At 58.7% G+C, this 19,502-nt stretch overlaps 2 protein-coding genes across 3 annotated transcripts; both read right to left on the bottom strand.

Moving 5' to 3' along the window:
• Positions 1-9,998: 9,998 nt before the first annotated feature.
• On the bottom strand, positions 9,999-14,339 carry LOC139829395 (uncharacterized). 2 transcript variants are annotated; one of them, XR_011741872.1, is made up of 6 exons: positions 13,880-14,339; positions 13,023-13,143; positions 12,351-12,560; positions 11,865-12,028; positions 10,707-11,566; positions 9,999-10,406 (listed from the first exon to the last, which is right to left on the bottom strand). XR_011741872.1 is itself a non-coding variant. In XM_071816813.1 (5 exons), the coding sequence occupies exons 1-5, from the start codon at positions 14,161-14,163 to the stop codon at positions 11,440-11,442; spliced, it is 906 nt and encodes a 301-aa protein (XP_071672914.1). In that variant the 5' UTR covers positions 14,164-14,339; the 3' UTR covers positions 9,999-11,439. The 2 variants fall into 2 exon arrangements, 1 of the variants encoding a protein (XP_071672914.1); XM_071816813.1 differs by having other exon boundaries at positions 9,999-11,566.
• Positions 14,340-14,351: 12 nt separating this feature from the next.
• On the bottom strand, positions 14,352-19,109 carry LOC139829418 (coiled-coil domain-containing protein 81-like). Its single transcript, XM_071816907.1, has 5 exons — positions 18,995-19,109; positions 16,275-16,499; positions 15,461-15,717; positions 14,971-15,056; positions 14,352-14,506 (listed from the first exon to the last, which is right to left on the bottom strand). Exons 1-5 carry the CDS (start codon positions 19,107-19,109, stop codon positions 14,353-14,355), a joined length of 837 nt encoding a protein of 278 aa, XP_071673008.1. The 3' UTR covers position 14,352.
• Between the last annotated feature and the right edge of the window lie 393 nt (positions 19,110-19,502).

Genomic DNA, 19,502 nt, shown 5'->3' with positions numbered 1-19,502 from the left:
GAGCCAGTCCTGCCCTCGGCTGTAGCTCAGCACACAATACAAAGCTGGGACCTGGGCATCTGAGATGCCTTGGAAGGGAGTTAACATATGGGAAGATGTCATACATGGTATGTGAAATCACTTATGAAGGTAACTATAAGGAGCTTGTTTTACTATCTTTGCAATTAATTTCTGAATTCAATTGACCTTTCCGTGCACCCAGTCCGTGGGTGAGCAGAGGTGACAGAGGGACACTGGTGTGTGCAGGGCATGATGCGACCACACACACGGAGATGAAACCGGAGAGCTGGCAAGAGAGTTTTGGTGGAGTTCTGCTGTAAACAGGTGCCACTTGTGTTGTACTTGTGTCATCCATAAAGTGCAGGTAATATAACCCTGATTCAATAATGATAGAATCATTTCAAGATTGAGTCCAACCATAACCCACCCCTGGCACTGCCACATGTCCTGAGAACCTCATCTCTGCATCATTCAAACCCCTGAAAAGGGCGTAGCCATCCATGACCACATTCCAGTCATGTGAACTGTCCCACCACGTTTCTGTAATTGCCACCAGATCATAATCTCCCGACCGAACATAGGATTCTAACTCCTCCTGCTTATTCCCCATGCTGCGCGCATTGGTGTACAGGCATTTCAGGGAGCGAGCAGAGCACACCAATTTCTCCCTAGGGGCACAGGAGGCCACCCGGTCCTCATCTGTTTTAGAATGCTGCCCCACTGGGGCAAGCCCAACTACAACCCCATCCCCCTTCGAGCCTAGTTTAAAGCTCTCCAAATGAGCCCAGCTAATTCCTGCCCCAGCATCCTTTTGCCTCTGCGAGATAAGCCTTTCCTGCATAACACTGTCCGGACTGGAGTCTTATAAAACCAGCCATTATCAAAAAAACCAAAGCCCTGCCTGTAGCACCAGTCTTGGAGCCAACCATTTAGAGATTGAATTTTCCCATTCCACCCCACATCGTCACTTGAAGAGGGAAGGAGTGAAGAGAAGATCACTTGAGCCCCTGAATCTTTCACCATCCTTCCCAAGACCTTGAAGTCATTCTTCATTCCCCTCAGACTACGGGAAGCAACTTCCTCCCCATCTGTCTGGAAGACCAGCAGCGGGTAGTAGTCTGTCGGGTGCACCAGTCTGGGGAGCTCTCTAGCAACGTCCTTGATCCGGGCTCCAGGTAGACTACAGACTTCCCTAAGATGAGGGTCAACCCTGCATATTGGGCCCTCTGTTCCTTTCAGAACGGAATTTCCTATTACAATCACCCTTCTATCTTTCTTATCAGAGGTAGTCTTCAGTTGTGTAGTCAACCGCCTCTTCCTATGTGATCTTGTAGGCAGGTTTGGCACCACCTCCTCACCTACCTCTTCTTCAAGATCCAGGGCCTCAAACCTATTACGGAGGGGCACCTGGGGAGGCAAATCAGGCAGGGAGGGGGGCTGCCTGTGATGCCGAACTGGAATAAGCTTCCAACCCTCATCTTCTTTTAGGTCATTTACCTCTGCCCGACAGCGACAAGGGTGGGGCTGTCTCAGGACCTCCGCCTCTGTCCGGGAGGGCAGGAGGTCCATCTCCTTTTCGGGGGTACCTCCCTGGGGCCTTTCCGACCGGCACGTAAGGGTGTTACTCCACCAGTCGATGTCCCTTTCGCACTCGCTGATGGACCTCAGCGTCTCAACCTCCTCCTTAAGCTTCACAACCATGTCGAGCAGATCTTGCACCTGCTCACACCTCACACAAGCAGAGTGCTGGCCTCCCTCCTCCGGCAGCAGCAGGCTCTGGCACTCCTTGCAGCCGGAGACCTGAACAGCCACCGTTTGGGACAGAACTTCAGTCTGCGTTGCCACAGTCTTTTTGAGACATGCTCTCCTTCTGGAGGCGACCATGGTCATCAGCGGTCTGGGACGCTGGCAATAAGTCGGTGGGAATGACAAACAACAAGTGCTCTCTGCACCCCGCTGCGCCAGCTGCCACACCCGCTGCGCCAGCTGCCACACCCGCTGCGCCAGCTGGTTGCTCCTCTCTGCACCTGGTGGTCAGCGGCTAGTCGCTGCCCTCCCAAAGGTTTTTTCAAGGCAAGGGGAGGAGGTGTGGTCGCCGTCACCGTGGGAACGCCCCCCGCCACGACAGCCGCTCTCTCGCAATGGCTACCGGGGCTTCGGGGGGATCGGGACCGCCCGGAGTCGCGCTGTCCCTGTACGTTTCCCTCTGGGCTTTCTAATCTCGGCTAAACCTCGTAGTCGACTGAACCTCGCCGGCTCTGGCTCTCGCTGCGCTGGGTCCGATCAGCTGACTCCAGTCGCCGTGGGACACGTCCCCGCTAAGCTCTCCTACCGTCATCGCTGCTGTCTCTCTCCTCAAAGGAAACCATCACGTTCCGAGGATCGCTTGACATTTTCTTCTCCAGAAAATCCCTGGCCTTCACGAAAATCTGTGAAAGACACCCTGGGTTAATTGTTGAAGGGGAGGAGGGTGTTACAAACCAAGGGATGCCCTTGATGATCCCCTGGGAACAGCACCCTGCAGTGCCCACTGCCACCTGGAGCTGAGCTGCTCCATGGGGCCACCGCCATTCTCCTCACTTGGGACGGGCCATCAGGAGGAGCCTCCTGGCGCGGGTCCCCGAAGACCCCAGCAGGGATGGACACCCCACGTACCTCGCTGCTCTCGTCCAGGATCTTGCACTCAGGGGGCAGGTGGGCCGCCCGCTGCTCCAGGTACTGCCACTTCTGGGCCAGGTACTGGAGCTTCCCCTCCAGCCCCCGGGACAGGAGAGAATCATCCTGGAGACAGAGAGAACCACCTTGGTGGGCAAAATGAGCCACCTGGGGTGACGGTGGCTGCACCAAGTGTCACCGCGCTGTGTCACTGCGCCACCCAGCGCTGGGGGGCTACCTGGCCGGGCACGGTGATGCCGCGCACACGGAAGAGGAGGTGGTCGATTCTGTTCTCAATCTCAAAGAGGAGCTCCTCGTTCTTCAGCATCTGGGCTCGCGACCGGTCCCGCCGGGCCTCTTGCTCCTGCAGTTTCGCCCTCAGCTCCTTCTCCAGCATCCTGCAGCCAACCACAGCCACATGCATACAACTGCACAGGGGTGCAGAGACACCACAAATCCGTTGCAAAAGCTGCTCAGGTTGCAACCCACCCCCCCCTGCCATGAGTAGGGACATCTTCACCAGCTCAGGTTGCTCAGAGCCCCATCCAGCCTGGCCTGGGATGTCTCCAGGGATGGTTCATCCACCACCTCTCTGGCCAACATGGGACAGGCTCTCACCACCCGAATCGTAACAAGTGATAGGACGAACAGAAATGGCCTCAAGTTGCGCCAAGGGACGTTGAGGTTGGATCTGGGGCACAGTTTCTTCCCCAAAGGGCTGTGGGGCATTGGAACAGGCTGCCCAGGGCAGTGCTGGAGTCACCATCCCTGGAGGGTTGGACAGACAGAGATGAGGTTGTCAGGGACATGGGGCAGTGTCAGGGGTGGGTTGATGGTTGGACTCAATGATCTTGAGAGTCTTTTCCAACCAAAGCGAGTCTGTGATTCTATGACACGGCTGTCCCGAGGCCAGCAGCACCTGGTTTTGTTGGGGGCCTGGTGAAACAGGAGCAAAGCCTTCTTCAGCTCCAGATCCCTCAGTTTTTTCTCCAGCTCCTCCTGCAGCTCTTCCTGCTCCTTGATGTAGTTCTCCAGGGCCTCCAAGGATGACTCCTGTGCCAGGATCTTGCTGGGGATGTCCTAACCAGGGGACAGCACGAGAACTCAGCCCACAGTGCTCATGCAGGGTGCAGGAGCTGGCCCGTGGCCTCAGGGGGGTTTCTGCACCAGGGACCACCGCAGGCTCAAGGCGTGGAGAAACACAGCTCCATCCTTGCCCACACAAGAGGGGCTCTGGGGGGCTCCAGGCCCACAGGAGAGCTGAGAACCCGCTGAGAACCTTCTCCACAGGGTTGCTATCCATCCATCCATCCATCCATCCATCCATCCATCCATCCATCCATCCATCCACTTCTTCCTCCCTCCCCTAGTCTGTGCTGGTACTGGGTATTGCCCTGACCCAGGTGCAGGACCTCGCACTTGGCCTGGTTGAATTTCATGAGGTTCACATGGACCCCCCATCCTGTCCAGGTCCCTCTGGATGTCACCCCTTCCCTCCAGCGCATCAGCTGCACCATTCAGCTTGGTGGAAAACCAAAACTGCCTTGGGAGTGTCTTGGGAGATGCAGAGACCAGGGAAACACACCTGGCTTTAGCTCTCTGCCAAGCACATCTGGGGAAACCCTTTGAAATGCTTCAGCCACTTTAGCAGAGAAAAATAACACCCCCACACAGTTGCCAGGCTTTCACTGCTCACGCAGGACAAAGGACAGCACGGGGACAGCACAGCTCTCACTCCGGAGCTCGCTGGCTCTGACACCCGTGCCTGTTTGGGACAAATATCAATGGGAAAGATTTTGTGCTCTGGGATTCAGGTCATCTGGAGAACACCAGCAAGGAGAACGACTGCCAAAACCTGCACAACGATGTGACCAACTCCAGCTCCCCTGGGGAAGGAGGCGGCTGGTGCTTGTCCCAGCCCAGCCATGCCATGGGCGACCCAGAGCGGCTGAGAGCAAAGCCTCTTTCCAGGCTCTCTACGCTGTGAGACTGTGGGGCAGGGTCCCATCCAGGGGGTACATGGGGGGAACATCCTGCTCAAGCTCACGGGCAGTAGAGGAAGGGACAGAGGGTTCTGGGTGGCCCCAGAGGAGCCTGGAGCAGAGCAGGGGGCACAGAAACCCAGGGAGGGTCTTGGAGATGGGTCCAGAGAGGATCCAGGTGTACATGGGGAGGGGGAAAGGGATGGGAGGGTGCAGGGAGTGTCACACAGGGTGGGAGTGAGCATGCAGGGGACCAGAGCCGAGCTGAAGGTGCTCGGTGGGGATAGCGGTGATTGAGCAGGGGACAGGAGCAAAGTCCTGCAGAGGGCAACGGAGCTGGAGGGGATTTGGAGGGGTAAAGAGGAATGGGGGAGAACCGGGAAAGAATCTGGGGGGTGGGGGGTGTGAGTACCAGCAGGGGGAAGCACAGGAGCTGTGATATTTGGGATCAGAGGAACTGGAGAGAGGATGCAGAGGGGAAGAGGGATGGGGAGAACCTACAGTGCACAGAGAGGGGGGCAGAATGGGTGTCCCCGTGGTGGGTGGGGGGAAGGCTGGTTTGCCAGTCATCACCCCCCCAACACACAGGCTTCCTATCTGGGGGGTGCTCAGCACAGCAAACAAGCTGGGGCTGCAGGTGGTCCCATCACCCCCACCCCAGACAGCAAAGGGGGAACCATGGCAGCAGCAGGTCTCACCACACATCCAGCACCCATTGGGGGAAATAAAACACCTGAGTGGGGGCAGGTAAAGCAAGAAACCCCCACAGTGGGCACAGAGAACAGGACTGAGCACAACACATCCCAGCACTGGGGCTGCTGGGCTTAAATTGGTGTCCAGGAGCAGGGGGATACAGGTGAGGATGCTGAGGGTGATGAAAGCATCAGGGTGGGGATGCCCGTGGGAGAGGGTGGTGGGGACTTTGAGGTGCCTGGCGATGTGTGTGTGTGCGTGTGTGTGTGCGTGTGTGTGTGTGTCTGTGTGTGTGTCTGTGTGTGTGTGTGTGTGTCTGTGTGTGTGTCTGTGTGTCTGTGTGTGTGTCTGTGTGTGTGTCTGTGTCTGTGCCTGTGCCTGTGCCTGTGTGTGTGTCTGTGTGTCTGTGTGTCTGTGTGTCTGTGTGTCTGTGTGTCTGTGTGTGTGTGTGTGTGTGTGTGTGTGTGTCCAGCCCTGCAGGGGACAGGGGGACAAGCACAGCCCTGTGACACACACGTAGTGGCTGTTGCTGGGTGTCATGGTGTGGGGACCCAGGATCACCCCAACACGCTGCCCTGCGCTGGGGCCGGGTGGGTGCTCCCCCAAACTGCCAGCACCCACTCTTGGGCACCCCCCACTGGCTGCCACCCCCTGGGCAGGCACAGCGGTGCTGGGCTGTACTGGGACCTGCTGGTTCACAGCAGGATTTGCGAGGGGGCTAGGGAGAGTAGTCGGGCATGGCGTGTCTGCGTGCAGCCCTGCAGCGTGTCTGCGTGGAGCCCTCCAGTGTATCTGCGTGGAGCCTTGCAGTTTGTCCGCGTGAAGCCCTGAGGCGTGTCTGCGTGGAGCTTTCCAGTGTATCTGCGTGGAGCTTTGCAGCGTGTCTGTGTTGAGCCCTGCAGCATGTCTGCCCGCAACCCTGCAGCGTGTCTGCGTCCAGCCCTCTGGCGTGTCTGCGTCCAGCCCTGCAGTGTGTCCGCTTGGAGCCCTGCAGCGTGTCTGCGTGCAGCCCTGCTCCATGTCTGCATGAAGCCCTGCAGCGTGTCTGCATGGAGCCCTGTGGAGTGTCTGTCTCCAGCCCTGCAGCGTGTCTGTGTTCAGCCCTACAGCGTGTCTGTCTCCAGCCCTGCAGAGTGTCTGTGTGCAGTCCTGCAGCGTGTCTGTCTTCAGCCCTGCGGCGTTTCTGCGTGCAGTCCTGCAGCGCGTCTGTCTCCATCCCTGCAGCGTGTCTGTGTCCAGCTCTGCAGCCTGTGTGTGTCAAGCCCTGCGCTGTGTCTCAGTCCAGCCCTGCAGCGTGTCTGCGTGCAGCCCTGCAGCGTGTCTGCTTGCAGCCCTGCAGTGTGTCTGTCTCCAGCCCTGCAGCGTGTCTGCTTGCAGCCCTGCAGTGTGTCTGTCTCCAGCCCTGCAGTGTGTCTGTCTCCAGCCCTGCAGTGTATCTGCCTGTAGCCCTGCAGCGCATCTGTGTGGAGCCCTGCAGTGTGTCTGCATGCAGCCCTGCAGCGTGTTTGTGAACAGCCCTGCAGAATATCTGCGTGAAGCCCTGCAGCATGTCTCTCTCCAGCCCTGCAGAGTGTCTGCGTGCAGCCCTGCAGCGTGCCAGCATATAGCCCTGCAGTGTGTCTGTGTGCAGCCCTGCAGCGTGTCTGCATATAGCCCTGCAGCATCTGTATCCAGCCCTGTGGCGTGTCTGCATTGAGCCCTGTGGCGTGTGTGCCTGCAGCCCTGCAGCGTGTCTGAGTCCAGCCCTGCAGTGCGTCTGCGTGCAGCCCTGTAGCGTTTCTGCCTCCAGCCCTGTGGCTTTTCTGCGTACACTCCTGTAGTGCATCTAGTCCAGCCCTGCAGCGCGTCTGGGTCCAGCCCTGCGGCGTGTCTGCGTGCAGCCCCGTGGTGTGTCTGCCTGCAGCCCTGCAACATGTCTGTGTGGAGCCCTGCAGCGTGTCTGCATGGAGCCCTGCAGTGTGTCTCTGTGCAGACCTGCGGCATGTCATCCTGCAGCGTGTCTGCGTGCAGCCCTGCAGCATGTGTGCCTGCAGCCCTGCGGCGTGTCTGTGTCCAGCCTTGCACCGTGTCTGCCTGCAGCCATGGATTGTGTCTGCCTGAAGCCCTGCAGCATATGTGTTTGCAGCCCTGCAGCGTGTCTGCCTGCAGCCCTGCAGCGTGCCTGCGTGGAGTGCTCGAATGTATCTGCGTGGAGCCTTGCAGCATGTCTGTGTGGAGCCCAGCGGCGTGTCTGCCTGCAACCCTGCGGCGTGTCTGCGTCCAGCCCTGCAGCGTGTCTGCGTATAGCCATGCAGCGTGTCTGCGTGGAGCCCTGCAACATGTCTGTTTGCAACCGTGCAGCGTGTCTGCCTGTAGCCCTGCAACATGTCTGTTTGCAACCGTGCAGCGTGTCTGCCTGCAGCCCTGCAACATGTCTGTTTGCAACCATGCAGCGTGTCTGCCTGCAGCCCTGCAACATGTCTGTTTGCAACCATGCAGCGTGTCTGCCTGCAGCCCTGCAACGTGTCTGTCTGCAACCGTGCAGCGTGTCTGCCTGCAGCCCTGCTGCGTGTCTGGCAGCAGCCATGCTGTGTGTCTGCGTGGTGTCCTGCAGCATGTCTGCCTGCAGCCCTGCAACGTGTCTGTTTAGAGCCCTGCAGCGTGTCTGCATCCAGGCCTGCAGCCTGTCTGCGTGCAGTCCTGTGGTGTCTCTGTGTCCAGCCCTGCAACCAGTCCGTCTGGAGCCTTGCAACGTGTCTGTCTCCAGACCTGCAGCGTGTCTGTGTCCAGCCCTGCACCCTGTCTGTGTAAAGCCCTGCACTGTGTTTGAGTCTAGCCCTGCGGCGTGTCTACGTCCAGCCCTGCAGCGTGTCTGCGTGCAGCCCTGCAGCTTATCTGCATGGGGCAACGCAGTGTATCTGCGTGCAGCCCTGCAGCGTGTCTCTATCAATCCCTGCGGCGTGTCTGCCTGCAGCCCTGCGGCGTTTCTTTCTCCAGCTCTGCAGCGTCTCTGCGTACAGCCCTGCAGCGTGTCTGTCTCCAGCTCTGTGGGGTTTCTGCGTCCAGCCCTGTACTGTGTCTGCGTCCAGCGCTGCACCGCGTCTGCACACAGCCCTGCAGCGTGTCTGCCTACAGCCCTGCAGAGTGTCTGCGTGCAGCCCTGCAGTGTGTCTCTCTCCAGCCCTGCGGCGTTTCTGCGTACAGCCCTGCAGTGCATCTGCATCCAGCCATGTACCCTGTCTGTGTCCAGCCCTGCAGAGTGTCTGCGTGCAGCTTTGAGGCGTGTCTGCGTGCAGCCCTGCAGCATCTGCCTCCAGCCCTGTGGCGTGTCTGCCTCCAGCCCTGCGGGGTGTCTGTGTGCCACCCTGCGGCGTGTCTGCCTGCAGCCTTGCAGCGTGTCTGCCTGCAGCCCCGCACACTGTCTGCGTCCAGCCCTGCAGAGTGACTGCGTGCAGCTGTGCAGCATGTCTGCGTATCGCCCTGCAGCATCTGTATCCAGCCCTGTGGCCTGTCTGCATTGAGCCCTGCAGCGTGTCTGCCTGCAGCCCTGCGGCGTGTCTGTGTGCATCCCTGCGGCGTGTCTGTGTGCATCCCTGCAGCGTGTCTGCGTGCAGCCCTGTGGCGTGTCCGTGTCCAGCCCTGCAACCTGTCCGCGTGGTGTCCTGCAGCGTGTCTGTCTCCAGCCCTGTGGTGTGTCTGCCTCCAGCCCTGCAACCTGTCTTTCTGCATCCCTGCGGCGTGTCTGCCTGTGCCGTGTGGTGTGTCTGTGTCAAGCCCTGCACCCAGTCTGCGTGCAGCCCTGCAGCATGAATGTCCAGCCTTGCAGCCTGTCTGTGTAAAGCCCTGTACTCTTAGTCCAGCCCTGCAGACTGTCTGTCTCCAGCCCTGCAGCGTGTCTGCATGCAGCCCTGCAGTGTTTCTGCGTCCAGCCCTGAACCCTGTGTTCAGCCCTGCAGCGTGTCTGTGTGCAGCCCTGCAGCGTGTCTGTGTCCAGCCCTGCAGCGTGTCTGTGTAAAGCCCTGCACTGTGACAAGGGTGACAAGGCCCCAGGGCCTGTGGGGAGACACCCCCCGCTGTCATCCACACACAAAGACCCTGACCCGGGGCCCCTGGGCCTGAACAGTGGGCTTGGGCTCGGCTGGGCCTGGGGCTAAGGCCTACCCCACCAGCCTGTCATGGCCACCAGCCCCCCGCGGGCACCGGCGGCTGGGCCAGCACCACCGCTCCTGAGCCGGGAGCCCCAGGAGGTGACGGGGCCCCAGGGTTTTGGAATTTGACAGTGGACTTGGAGGTGCGGGGAGGAAAACTGGCAGCTCCTGCACACCAGGAGGTGCTGTTTTCCATTAAAATGAACCAAATGGCTCATGATGTTCAAAGCCAGTCTGATCCAAAGGACTCAAAAAAGACACTGAGGATAACTGCACGTTCACAGGAGATGGCATTAGATGACCCATGATGGTTTCCTTGTCCAGTTCTGGTATTCAAGAAGGCCCATAAGCAAAGCCAATTTTACCGTTAAAGACGTATTTCGGTCACAACCCCCAGCTACTCACGTGCAGAACCGTTGAGGGCTAAGAGGGAAACGAAGCCCCATCCAGCAGGAAGCCAGCGTTGCCAAGTTTTGAGCAGTGGTGCCTGCTCAGGGCCAGGACACACCTCACCAGGCCCCCATTGCAGCTTGACCACAGGTTTGGGAGGAACCAAAAAAGATCTGCTTTATTAAACCCACTGGAGAAAGAGTACAAGGGGTGGCAGGGGAATACACAGTCAAATGGATGGTCTGGGCCATCCAAAACACATGGGGTAGCGGGGGCACCCAAAGAACAAGGGGTGGTCTGGGGCGTCCAAAGCTCTTGTGGAGCAACTGCTACTTTTTGATGGCTTTTTTCTGGCTTTGGATCAGCAGCTGTCAGACCCAGCGGTTTGCAGGTGGGTCTTTACTGAACAGAAGGGAGAGCTGGTGTCAGCAGCCTGGCTGGCCGGCACTGGCGCTCGTCACGCCGGAGGAGGCTCTTGCTGGATGTCTCTCCCGCGAGCCTCAGTGCCTGAGACGGTCTCCTGGCACTGGCCGACGTGGAGTAGATCTGTTCTCCAGAACTGAGGAGTTGAATACAAAGCTCTGTAGTCTTGTATGCACAGAGAGGTGCAGAGCAACAAGTCTGGTCAGGACACATGTGGTGGGATCTGCTGCTGTCTGGAGAGAGCAGGTCCAGGTCCCTGGGATGCAGTCCCACCCTGCTGCTCTCCGTGCCCCCAGGGCTGTCAGGAAAACACCCTCTTTGCCCAGCTCTGGCCTGAAGCTGGCCCACACCCCCTTTTTCAGAGGCGAGCACTCCAAAAGGCAAACACTCAACTGGGAATGCTCTTTCCCCAGTTGTTTTTCACTGCCTGCAGTACCTGGGCCTCCCATTGCTCTGGCTCTTTTTTCCAGGCCTTTGGCGGTGCCACTGCTGCGCTTCTGCTCTATCTTGCTGCACAAGGACTCCCAGAGCTTGCGTGTTTCCTCCTCCGTGCACACGCGGGGCTGCGCCTGCAGGACCACGGCAATGCAGCAGCAGGCAGTGTTAGTGTCCCTGGCAAAGGCTGGGGGGATTTCAGCGCCCCCCCTCCCTCCTGCCCCTTCTTTTCAGCCTCTCCATCAGCCCTGCTTTGCTCACGGTCCTGACTGCAGAGCCTTTCTGCAACAACCCCTGAGCCAAGGGATCGCGGGGCTGAAAGCAACCCGGCTGCTTGCTGTCCCAGACCAGCCTGGCCACACCGTTGCGCCGTCGCCATTACAAACGCCACCACATCAAGCCTTGGGGACGTACCGGTCCTGCCCTCCTCTCCCCCGCCTTGGCAGGGGGTGCAGCCTGGGGTGCAGCTTCCCGCAGGTGTTGGCTGCTGCCTGCCTCTTTCCCCGACCGTTCCCACCGCAGCACTGCCAGCTCGCTGCAGACACACAGCGGGAAGAGGTGGTGTGAGCACAGGAGAGCGCTCCAGCCGGGCTCCCAGCTGGGCGCCAGCCGCGGCCGCAGGAGCGGCTCTGCCGAGAGGCCGGTGCCAGGAGAAGCGGCTCTCTCCCGCGGGGCTGCGGGGAGCAGGAGGAAGGGACTGCGGGAGAGGAAGCACTGCCCGTGTCCGGAGAGATTTACCACTGGAGCTTGTCCTGCAGATCCAGCTGCTCATCCCTCTCCCCTCTTCTCTTGCGGGCCACCTGCCCCAGGATGCAGGTCACCACCTCCCGCAGGGCCCGGTCTGTCCGTGGGGAAAGGCTCCTGCAACAGCAAGGACAAAGTCTCCCTGACTCTGCAGCTGGGACCGTCCTGCCTCTTCCCACACTCAGCCCCACAGCTATGTGGCCCCATTCTGCCCCACAACGCCCCGGAGGCAGGAGGGGTTTCAAGCCCCTGCTCTGGCCCCTGCCGTGGGGTCTAACCCAGCCCGCTCCCACGGCTGCAGAAATCCCTGGGCGCCCTGTGCAGCCCCGTGGCTCGGGGGTTGGCTCCCTGTACCCACCACCACCGGCTCACGCCCCACCGCCCCAGGGCTCGGCTGGAGCGGGCACACTCGTACCGCTTCGGGGGGACGCTGTTGTCCTCAGGGACTGTGGGGGGCTCTTCTCCGGCCTCTTCCCAGTCCTCCATAATCGTCCTAATCTCCAGCAGGTCACAGCTGGACTCGTCTGACTCCACGCTGCTCGAGGAACTGTCTGAGGAGCACTCGGGGGAGCTGGATTCCTGCACAGGAGGAGACTCTCATACAACAGCCCTGCACCCGGAGGGTGCTGCTTCCCAGCACGCAGACCCCAGAACACTTCTGGCTGGACCACACGGGACGGGGAGAGCTGGGAGAAGGAGCTCAGCAGGCCCTGGGGTGACCTCTGAGTGTCACCAGGGTTTCACTGCAACTTTGCGTCCCCCTTCTTGCTCAGGAAGGGCAGCATCACCCGCCCGGTTCTGCTGCAGCAAGGCTGCTATGACGGCTTGGGTGCCAGGGTACTTTGCAGTCTCAGCCGCCCCACGGGAGAAAGTGCTCTTTTTCTGCAGGAATCCCAAGTACCTGGCTCCTCTGCATCTCCTTTGGATTTTCTCCCTTTCCTTTCACACCGGGTGTCTCCTTTTCTGCCTTGGACTTTGCTTTCATTGCTCTGGCTGACTGCCGTTTACTTTTTTCCCGTACCGCCGCCTCTTTTTCCTTCTTTTCCTCTCCTTCCAGGAATTTCCGGATATGCTTTGGAAGCTGCTCCTCTTTCTTCTTCTCCCGTTTATTCTGGAGGCCGAATGAAATGCAATAGCAGGCAGCATTAGTCTGTCCTGCCACGGCTGAGCTGTTTTCCTCCCTCCCTCCCTTCTCTTCTGCCTTGCTGTCCACGCTGGTTTGCTCCCAGGTTCCTGCAGGCTCCACCGAGGAGCCCGTCTGGAATGACCAGGGAGATAAGCCACCACTGGGCTACAAACCAGCCGGCAGCTGGCGAGCCCAGACAAGCCCTGCAGTCACCTGGCCGACAGAAACGGCCTCAAGTGAGGGCTCTGGGGGTGTTTCCAGGCTACTGGAAGTGACAAGTATATTCTCAACTGACAGTGACCCGCCTCCCTTCAAGCAAACACCAAAGCAACTGGTCAGTGGTCCCGTGAACACCCAGTGAAGAATCTTGTGAGCACTGGCACGTGTGGAGCAACGCTGCTCTACAGTCCAGTAGGATGTGCTCCGGCAGCATCCGGTGTCGGGTACCTTTTCTCTCCTCTCAATGGCTCTGGCTATGAAGTCCACTTCTCTGGGTGCAACCAGAGGCGGTAGCTTTCCTTTCTCCTCCTTTTCCTTCAAGCAGCTCCTCTGGATGACCGGTAGCTGCCTGCAAAGACACAACAGGGCGTGTTGGCAGGAGCGCAGGAGGAGCTGGTTCTGCATCCTGTGCTTCCAGGTGGCGCACCTGCTTCTGCAGCAGAACGTGCTCTGCTCGCATCCTTGTGATCAAGTCCCCAGACACAGAGAAGACCCCAAGCTGTCAGCCTCGGATGGGCCCAACAGCCCCCCCTGCAACCCAGGATGCCCAGGTCTCGGCCCTCTCTTGCTGGAGCAACCAGAGGAACAGGGTCCTGTGCCCGGAGATAGCGCTATGCCCTGTATGGGCAGGTTGGGCGCTGGGGACACAGTGTCAAAGGGGGGAGGACACGACCCCACGAGAAGGGCCATCCTGCCACTGGGCTCTCCGTAAGACAGGCGTCAGCGTAGAAGAGGCTCCTGGTTGCTCAGGGCAATCCTCTGCAGTAACTAACTGCAGAACTCTGTTCTCAGCAAACAGAAAGGCCAGGCTCATTTCAACCTGAAGGGAAAGCCAAAATGACCTTCTGCTCCTGGAGCGAGCCTTTGCACTTGGCTACTCAAGAGATCTGCACATCGGAAGGGAAGAAAGAAATAGTGGTGCCAGCAGAGTCTGCCAAGAAGCTACAAGACACTGCCATGAGCAAGAAACCATGAGTTAGTGGGACGTGGGAAAAGCGCACTTGGGGTGTTTCCAGGAGAAACGTCTCGCTCCCACAGAGCCCGGAGCAGGGGGTCACGCTCACCCATTTATGCGAGTGTCTCACCTGGCGCGAGGCTCACTCCCCTCAGCTTTCTGACCCTGCTCCGGCTTCACAGTCAGGGCAGGTAACCGATTTGGAGGAAGCCTTGCTCGACGGAGGAGGCGCTTCTCGGCAGCATCCTCTAGAAACGGGAAAGGAGACGGTTCTTCAGAACAGCATCTCGGTGTTGTTCTGGGAACCGGGTGCCACTTGTGTGCCAGTTCCAAGGAGAGTGACGTGCGGGTCTGCTCAGGGCTGTGGTAACACTGGGGAAGGTGGTCCTTTTCATCCCTTTGGGGGAAAGCCATGTTTCCTGGGAGGTCTTAGGCCTTTTCTGACACTGTTTTAACATCCAACGCCCCATGCCTACAGTGCACCGTTATTCCCTGGGGAAGACTGTTTGCATGGCTTTCTCTCATCCGTGTGCTGAAACGGGGGGTTCCATGGGAGATACTCGTGCTGTCCAGGAGTCATTCTGGGGAGGGGAATCATTTATCTCAAGGGAATCCGGCTCTGGGGTTTCTGCATTGGTCCCGTGCACACAGATTTGCTGCTGGGGCAGGTTCACACCACAGGCCATCACCTTTTCCCTTCACACATCCTTTCAGGTCTATCAGCGCTGGCATTTTCGGCACGGTCTCAAGTTGGTACCTGGAAGAGGAAGAAGGCAGCAGGCTGAAGAAAGGACACCACGTTGTTTACCAAGGCAGCCCAACCCAGAGGGACGCAGTAGAAGCTCCAGTGCCTGGAGAGGCCCCGTCAGCCTGTGCCCGTGTTTTTCCATCCTTCCCGTGAGAATGGCCGTCCTCCCACAAAACCCCCTTGCTGCTTCTGGGGAAATGATTCTGCTGATAGTGCACATGGAGAGCAGAATGTTATCTAGTGCTCTGATTTTCTAACACCCTTTCGAATTCTGATCTTGCCCTCCAAGTTCCTTGTAGAGCCTTGCAGATTAACGTTTCCGGACCTAAGAGCAGTCTCTCCCACAGAGGAAAGAAAAGGAGCAGGAGAAACGTAGTGGGAAATGTTGCCTAAATGCATCTCTAGCTCCACAGTAGGACAGATGCATAAGCCGTGCCACTGTCCCACGTTCCTCCAAGTGAAGTCAAACATACCATGGCAGGACGATAACACGTCCAGAAGAGGTCTGGGAAGCAGCGGTGTCATGGCGTGAGATGACTGATTCCCTCATCTCCGGCATCTGCAACGAGGACAGAGACGGATGACGGGAGGAGCGGACACTGGGAAGGGCCGGCTGCTCGCTCCGCCTCAGCCCAGCGCCAGCAAAGAGCCAGAGCCGCCCAAGGGCTCTGGGCTCAGCAAGCCTTGCTCTGCCTGTGCCTCTGCTCCCGGCCCCCAGAGTGGGGCACGCAGCGCTCCCCGCCATCAACGCCGGCCTTTTCTCGCAAAGTGCAGCTCCTCTGGGGGTGGCTCTTGCAAAGCCAGGCCATTGCACGCCAGGGAGGTGCTCTGCAGAGAGCCTGCTGTGCTCTAGAGCTCCAGGAGCCCAGGTGACTGAACAAGGCATGGTCGGCCAGGGGAAAGCAGCCCCCAGAAAGCATTTCAGAAGCAGCAGGAGTGGGGCTGGGAAAGTGAAAATCCTACCTCGAGAAGAGCTTGCAGCATCTTGCCAGTGCCATTCAGCCTTTCCAAAAAGTGTAAGTAAAATCTCATTTTCATGTCTTTTCCCTGGACAATCAGCATGCCCACGTCCCTCCAGATGATGGCAACGTTCTGCCCGTTCTCTACGCAGGCATGGAAAAGGTGCGTGGTCCTTTCCATGTAGAGCTGCACGGTGCCCTCAGAGACAGCGTTCTCTGAGGCTATCTCAGCATACGGCAGTTGTTCGAAATCTTGATGGCCTGAAAGACAAGAGAAGAGGAACACATGAGCTTGCAGACCTGCTGGGCAGGCTACAATCAAAGGTCTGCAGCCTCCAGGCCCTCGGGCAACACTTTGGTACTGGGCTGTCTGGCTGGGCCAGCGCCTCTGAGGAGACGCTCGGCTTGTCCCTTCCTCTTAAAGTGGACAGTGAGGTGCGGAGCAGACAGCTGTGGCTTCTCTGATACAGAAAGGGAAACAAAGAGTCTTAGGCATTTGCCTGGAGGAGGTCTAGTGCAGCGGAAAGGGGGAGCAAGAGTTGAAGCATCACGGAACCAGAAGACACCACACCAAGGAAGCTGTGAGGGAACCTGTTGTTGAAGCAGGACAAAGAGAGTGCGCTCTTAGCTGTATTGTCCTCTGGTGATTCTTTAAAACAAACAGCTAGGCAGGGTCCTTTCACAGCCGGCTGGTTTTGTCGAGTGAAGCTCTTGGCAGGACCGCGGTGGGTGGTTGGTACTCCCCTCAGTCACCTCTGGAGAGCAGAGCACCCCTCCCCACCCTGCTCAAGGGCCAGCGCCGCTTTCACGCTGCTTACCAGGGAAGTCTTTGCAACCATAGCGGAGCTCATGGTCCTGCACAACAGCCTTTTCAGGTCGAAACACGGGTCTCTCCACGATCACCAGATCCTGCTCGCTGAGGGCTACTCGCTTTCTGACAACCGCAAAAGTCCCGATTCCGGGAATGCGGACAGCCTGGAACAGAGGAGATGGCGGATGGGAAGAAGTCTTGGAGGGGCAGACGGGTGACTTGTCAGAGGAGGCTGATGGCGTTTAGTGCCCTGCCCTGGCCTGAGGCACAAAGGAGCAAGATGGGCTCCTTGGGAGAACACAAACAGGGGCTGCGCTTTTCCCTCTCACCCCCCTTCAGCTACGAAGAACCAAATAGGTGAGGGAAAGCTGACAAACACCCTCTGGCTCAATCAGATAGAAGGCAGGGGGTTCCCACGCTTGGAATAAATCCAGATGTGTCCCAGGCTTCCAGGTTTTCACATGCAACTCTGACGGGGGGACCTTCTTGTACATCTGAATGGACAGAGAAGGTGTCCATGTCACTGTGTGCATTGCAGTGTCGTGCTGGGGCGTTGCTCCTGCTTTCAACGCAGGGGAAGAACAGCTGCACCCCATGGCAAAGGGCTGTCAGGACTTGATCAGCGTTCATCAGGGTGTGAGGGGAGAAGGAGGTAAGGCCCACCTGGTGGAGAGCCAGCTGCAGGCTGAGGTGATACGATATGCTGGCCCAAATCTTAGCGAACTCTGGAAAAACAAGGGAAAGACCTGTCATGCTCTGAGGCAGCAAGCTCAAGACCATTCGGCCCACTCCTGTCCAAGGAGCGATGCATCTTTCACTCAGGCATTTCAGGTGGTCTCTCTCCAGCCCGGCAAGAACCAAAGGACACCTCATGCTGCCTCCAAGGGGCTCCTTTCCTTGCAGGTGCAGCTCTCCAGGGTGTGACCCACTCCCACGGGAAGCCGGCAGTGCTTTGCCATGCCCGCGGGGGCACGGGGCTGTGCTCCACGCGGCTCTCGGAGGCTCAGGGCAGGCCCTGGTGTCTCCCCAGCAGGGGCCAGTTTTGCCGGGTCACATCTCTGAACACACAGAGCCCACGTGGCCCACGAGCACCTTCAGCTCTTCCATTCAGACATGAGCTCAGCGTGGGCAATGCCCAGCGCCAGGCAAGGGCAGCCCTTTGGGGTCAGGGGTTTCTGCCTGGGCTGCCCCAGGAAGGCAGGGGCCACGTCAGGAAGGGAACCAGGAGCCCTGGCTGCCACATCAGCCCCTCAGCCCTTTGGGATGGTCAAGCAGGTCCCTCCTTGCAGTCACCACTCCTCAGCAACCACCCCCCACAGTCCTCGGGTTTCCATCCTGATTTCAGAGATGTCCTTGACCCAGACACACATGTGAAATTGGGCCTGAAGGCCTTACCATAACGCTCGAGCTTCTCAATAGTTGGGCTCAGGTGAGGCTGCAAGAAGAGCTGTCTTGCCATCTTAGTTCCACTGCTGCTTCAAGTCAACAACTGCAGCAAGTGGCTGGACAATGGCTTTACTGCTTCTCCTTGTCCTCCTCCTTCTTTTTCTCTTCTCCTCCTCCTCCTCCTTCTTTTTCTCTTCTCCTCCTCCTCCTCCTTCTCCTTCTCCTTCTCCTTCTCCTTCTCCTCCTCCTCCTCCTCCTTCTCCTTCTCCACCTTTCACACTCCTTGGTGCTGTCGTGCTCCCTCTCTCCGCCTTCTCCTCCTCACTGCAGAGCAGCTACTCCAGAGCAGAGCGGTGGCGAGAGCAGCTCTCAGCACTTGGAGTCGACTCGGCCTCACCGGGGTGAGTGGGGCAGATGCTGGTCACGACAGGGAAAGGGGGGCTGTCACCACTGTGACGTCTGGCTGTCCCACTGTGACCTCGGACCGTGTCACAGAGGGGCTGCACACACCTGCCCCCCAGGCCCTGCCAGGGGCTCTGCAGTGGGCAGGGGTTTCTGGGAGCTGCCCCCACCCCACTGTCTCCTGAGCGGGAGGGGTTTCCCCAGGCCGCCCCTGCCATGTCCCCACATGGGGACACAGGGCTGCAAGCGCCGATGGGCTTCCTTCCACCCTTCCCCGCTTCTTCCTGCCTCTCTCACCCAACGTGTCTGCAGCGGGGAGCGCGGCTGCCCTGCCTGGCGCAGCTTTGGCAGGCGATGGCTGCTCACACCGGCTTTGGAGCTGGCTGCAACCGTCTCCCACTGGCTCCGGCAGCACCGGACCTGCTCCCACACGGGTCCCGCTGCAGCTCCCTTTAGAGGTTTCCAGAGATTTCTAAGCTGAGCAGCAGAGGGGACAAACACTACTTGATGATGTCTGCACTCACAGATAACAGAGTCGCAGAATGGTTGAGGTTGGGAGGGGCCTCTGGAGGTTGTCTGGTCCAGCCCCCTGCTCAGTCAGGGACTCCCGGAGCTGGTTGCCCAGGACCATGTCCAGACGGCTCTTGAGTATCTCCAGAGCTGACGACTCCCCAACCTCCCTGGGCAACCTCTGCCAGGGCTCAGTCACCCAGGCAGTAATAACAAACTGTGTCCTGATGCTCTGAGGGAACCTCCTGTGTTGCAGTTTGTGCTCATTGCCTCTGGTCCTGTCACTGGGCGCCTCTGGAAAGAGCCTGGCTCCATCCTCTTGGCACCTTCCCTTCAGATATTGATGCACATTGATGAGATCCCCCGGGAGCCTTCTCTTCTCCAGGCTGAGCAGCCCCATCTCTCCCAGCCCGTCCCCGTTGGACAGACGCTCCAGGCCCTTCATCTTCGTTGTGACCGTTTGGTGAACTCTCTCTAGTGTGTCAATGTCTCTCTTGTACGGGGTAGCCCAGAACTGGCCGCAGTGCTTCAGGAGTGGCTTCATTCACCAGTGCTGAGGATGGGGGAACGATGACCTCCCTCGATCTGCTGGCAGCAGTCTCACTGTTTACAGAAGCTCTCAGTCACCCTGACTGCCCTGGGAAAGAATTCTGAGGAAACCCCTTGAAATGCTTCGGCCACTTTAGCGGAGAAAAATAACACCCCCACACAGTTGCCAGCCTTTCACTGCTCACGCAGGGACAAAGGACAGCACGGGGACAGCACAGCTCTCACTCTGGAGCTCGCTGGCTCTGACACCCGTGCCTGTTTGGGACAAATATCAATGGGAAAGATTTTGTGCTCTGGGATTCAGGTCATCTGAAGAACACCAGCAGGAGAACAACTGCCAAAACCTGCACAACGATGTGACCAACTCCAGCTCCCCTGGGGAAGGAGG

This window comes from Patagioenas fasciata, chromosome 19 (genome assembly GCF_037038585.1).
Source record: "Patagioenas fasciata isolate bPatFas1 chromosome 19, bPatFas1.hap1, whole genome shotgun sequence".
Classification (NCBI taxonomy): Eukaryota; Metazoa; Chordata; class Aves; order Columbiformes; family Columbidae; genus Patagioenas; species Patagioenas fasciata.
This window is presented reverse-complemented; position numbering and strand designations above follow the sequence as displayed.